This window comes from Setaria italica, chromosome II, assembly GCF_000263155.2.
Source record: "Setaria italica strain Yugu1 chromosome II, Setaria_italica_v2.0, whole genome shotgun sequence".
NCBI lineage: Eukaryota > Viridiplantae > Streptophyta > Magnoliopsida > Poales > Poaceae > Setaria > Setaria italica.
The window spans coordinates 44,869,739-44,873,857 of NC_028451.1; the positions used below are offsets into that span (position 1 = coordinate 44,869,739).

The 4,119-nt window shown below is 47.6% G+C and overlaps 1 protein-coding gene across 1 annotated transcript in view; it reads right to left on the reverse strand.

The window, feature by feature from the left end:
* LOC101768883 (formin-like protein 5) overlaps positions 1–3,907 on the reverse strand; it is a 10,373-nt gene extending 6,466 nt beyond the window's left edge. Inside the window, exons 1-4 of the mRNA XM_012843999.3 lie at positions 3,459–3,907; positions 2,099–2,799; positions 1,802–2,020; positions 44–1,704 (exon numbers count right to left, since the gene is read on the reverse strand). Coding sequence (XP_012699453.1) covers positions 44–1,704; positions 1,802–2,020; positions 2,099–2,799; positions 3,459–3,531 — 2,654 coding nt within the window. The 5' untranslated portion in view covers positions 3,532–3,907. The remainder of the gene's footprint in view (positions 1–43; positions 1,705–1,801; positions 2,021–2,098; positions 2,800–3,458) is intronic.
* Between the last annotated feature and the right edge of the window lie 212 nt (positions 3,908–4,119).

Sequence of the window (4,119 nt, forward strand, 5' to 3'; positions counted from 1 at the left end):
CCCAACGGCCAGTCTCCCGGGAACTGCTCGATAGAATGCTGACCTCGGTGGTGGGGGCGGGGGAGGAGGGGGAGGGGCAAAGGTCTGTTTTTGTGCTCCAGAAGACATTGGTGGCCCCATAGGCATGGAACTCGAAGAAAAATTAGGTGGAGGTGGAGGTGGTGGTGGAGGCGGTGGAGCTTCGCTTCTTGATGCAATGTGTGCACCCAGTAATGAGGATTGTTGTGTAGGTGATCGAGCAGACAACGTAGATATTGACTCTTCTGTTAACCGACTGTTATATGGTTCCATCAGCGATACTAGAGGTGCATCGTTCACAGCATTGATTTTGCCATCTGTAGACAAGGATCGTATAGCCAGTGCAGCTGGTGAACTATAGTATCTGGATGGTGGATGAGATGGCCTATGCACAGAGGTAGCATCAGATTCCTTCTTCGGTGAGATCCATCTACGTATTGTTTTTGGTTTGGCAAGCTTTGGTTCTTCTGTCTGGGCTGCATTGCCTGCTGCCATCTTCTTCAACACTGAGGACACAGCTTTATCAGGGATTTGCCCTCGGTCATCACTTCCAAACCTCGGGCTGCTTGCCCTTGCTTCTGTTCGACTTTGAGGAAGAGCTATGCCAAGATCCTGTTTGCCACCAGGACCCTCTCTCTTGGTTTTTATTTCAGTTGCTACTTCAGTGGCTGGTAACACAATAATTCTGTCATGCACATTGGTGTCCTTTGTCGGTATGGTTTCTTCAAGGCCAGCCTCTAATTTGCTCCGATCCAATTTGCCATCAGCTCTATCAGAAGGTTTGGCAGCTTTAATATTGCCACAACTGTTATCTTGTGCATTCCTACTCTTAATAGTTGTTCTGCCTATCTTAGGCACGGCACTCATCTCATTGACAACATTTTTTACTTCCTGTATAATGTTACCATTCTCAACTATAGTTTTCTCTTCATAGATCACTAGCTCATTGTCCACAATTACTGTGTTCTCAGTAATAATCTTGATATCACCATTTTGCAGTCCTCCTTCTGTTGTAGTTCTCAAGTGCGTATCCCCATCTGTGCATGACAAACTTCTAGGAGCATCAAAAGTAGTGTAGTCCGAATCAGGGTATTTCAAGATTTTTGTTGGCTTGTCGGCCTGGCATTGAATTTCATCGCTGCAATTTGGATCAACTGTTGTGACTAAAGTTTGTGCAATTACATCTTTCGTGTCCTCCTCCTGACAGATAGATCCGAATTTGTGTCCTTCTGAATCAACAGATGTAGCAACCACCTGTATGTCCTGCACATCACTGTTCTCTTGGCCACCTGTGTGGTTTAATTTAGACTTTGCAGGATCCTGTTGGGCCTGCTGCAAACCTTCTGGGTTCTCAAAGCTTGAGGTAGGAGCACTTGACCCTTTCTCATTCATGCTACCAGAATTCTGGGAGATAACAGTCTTCACATCCTCATCAATGCCGTGCTTCTCTAGGCTGCTCCTTTCTTCATTTGCTACTGCGCCATCCAATTCTGCAACGCCATCTAATGATAATCTACCATCAACTGACTGAGTTTCTGGATCCCTTCTAGCATCATGCCAATACTCCTCTGCTTCATAAAATTCATCTCCCGTATCTACCGAAGCAACATCAGTCTCATCCCCATCATCAGCTACCTCCACTGTGGTGACAGCAGGCTTGAATGAATCAGGGTCCGAAAAAAGTACCTGGTTCAAAAGTGGGGCAATATTTTAGGTTTCTCTGTCCATAGGACACAGATAGGAAAAGAAGTGAAAGCCACACGGGGACAGATGAATTTAGTACCTCAGCTCGGAAGTCTCTTGGGAACTGATTATTCACATTCCAAGAAACATCGATATCATCACGATTCAATCCAAGGATGTTTGATTGAATGAATGCAGTGTTGAACATGACCCGGAACATTGTTTCCTTATGCTCTAGGTTATCGCCCATATGAATGCATTCAAGAACCACATCTCCTTGAACACGGCAGCATGCACTGATTTTTATCGGTACTTCTGCCTGCATTGTAACCATATATCAGAGAAGATTCTGGATTTGCATAGTGATAAACATTCTATTAAATTGGGGGATAGTCACCTGTCCATAACGCTGAAGATGTTTCTTTGTCTTTGGCATTTCAAAAAGGACCTTTGCACTCTTATTACCAGGACTAGAGTCTTGCCCATGTACATGCAAATATGGCCTGCAACCTCCTTCGGCGTCAAACCGCGGAACAACATGGAGAACTACTGAATCTAAGATAAGGGTGCGGCTAATAGGAGGCCATTCTGAACCACTTCCTTGTCTTGTTATATAGTGCAGATATCTCAAATGTGAAGGCTGAGGATTCAACGGAAAGAACTGCTGTATAAAGTCCCTGCGAGCCTGCTTGTAGACCATCTCTAGTGTCTTCTGCTCACCAGTGTATGTTTTCCGATACAAAAGCAGTCCAGCCAACATGAATGCAAGAACTGGCCATCCCCCTCTCTCACAATGCATCAAAAGCATGTTATGTTGTCCTTCCACTGATAGCCAATTTTCACATGATTTCAAGAAATGGTGGATCATCTCAAGCTGAAGCAATGGGCATCCTTCATATTGTTGCGGGTAGTCCATTACTGTCATGTCATACTCGGATAATATATCTGAAATCCGGCTCCTCTTGTCCCCAGACCAGAAATTGGATACCATGAATGATGCGTCCGGAAAAAATTCCTGCAACTGCGCAACAATGCCGCTCAAGTAATCCCGGTACTCATCCTCACCCATGGAATCGGTTGAGAAGCAGCAGTCAAACACTGGAAAAAAAACATCCATAGATATTTGCACAATCAGATACACATATTTGCATTGTTCACCCAGTACCCCAGAAAATCAAAAAGGGATCTAGCATATTAGGTTAGTAGCACTAGCACCTTAATTTCCACCATTGCAAATATCTTTACATTTCACATTTCCACACAATTCAAGTATTCCATTCGCTTTATTTCAATGGATAAGTGCATCATTATAGCTAACTAGATTGAACAATTGAATTTGTGGGCATGCTTCAGGTGGAGTAGAACATGCCAATTTAAGACAAATGCAGTTAAACCCGAAGCTTCCTAAAGAGCAAACCTCCAGAAACACCACCAAATTCATAGAAGGAAACAAATAAAGCGAGTTAAGCCAAATGCAGCTATAAATCTAAAGACTGTTTCCACGCCTCCAAACCCACAACCATACCAAATGCCAGAATCCAATTCAAAATCTACTAAAACTAGCTGCTTACTGTCAGCAATTCTGCTTCCAAATGCGCCGAATCCCAGCTCAATCAAACTCCTATAAATGAACACACCACCAAAATTCGAACCCCAAAAACAAGCGGAAGCCGGAAAATCCTCCGCAGAACATGAAACACCCACGCGAATCTCACACCCGCACGAAGCAGCTGGACCGAGAGGCGAGAGCATTATACCGTAGACGCGCTCGGAGATCTCGAGCAGCCGGTCCGGGGTCTTCTTGAGGAAGAACTTGCGGAAGAGCGCCATCCTCCCCTTCCTCCTCCCCCTCCCCCTCCTCCGCCTCCCCTCCCGCCGCCTCTCCGGCGCCCGCCGAGCTGCTGTGTCGCCTCAGGCGGCCACCGATCGGCTCCGATCGGGGCGCCAAAGGCATGAGGGGGACGCGCCCGCCGCCGCCGGCGAGCTCCGGGGCGGCGCCGCCGGGGATCTCGGGATCCGCGCTCCGCCTAGGGCTCCGCCGCGGCGCGGCACGGCGGGCAGCAGCGGCAGCAGCAGCGAGGCGCGGTGGTGGGACGGGAGGCGGCCGAGGTCGAGGCACCGTGGGATTGGGACGCCTCTTCCTCTACTTACTGCTGCCTTCTTCTCCTCGCTTAGCTTTAACTCTTCCCCTCTTTTTTTTTCCCCTTTCCTCTGCTGCCTCTCGGCTCCCGCTATCGTTTCCCGAGTTTTTACCGCTACGACTTGGGTTTTAGTCCTTTTTTGTATTTTCGCTTGCCGGTTTTTTACTCGGCTTGCCGCCGTGAATGTTTCCGTGACAGCGGTGAAGGCCGCGCGCTTCCTGACGCTGGTTTCCTCGCTTTTGTCCCACTACCATCCGGGACCCATGCTAGTTTGGAC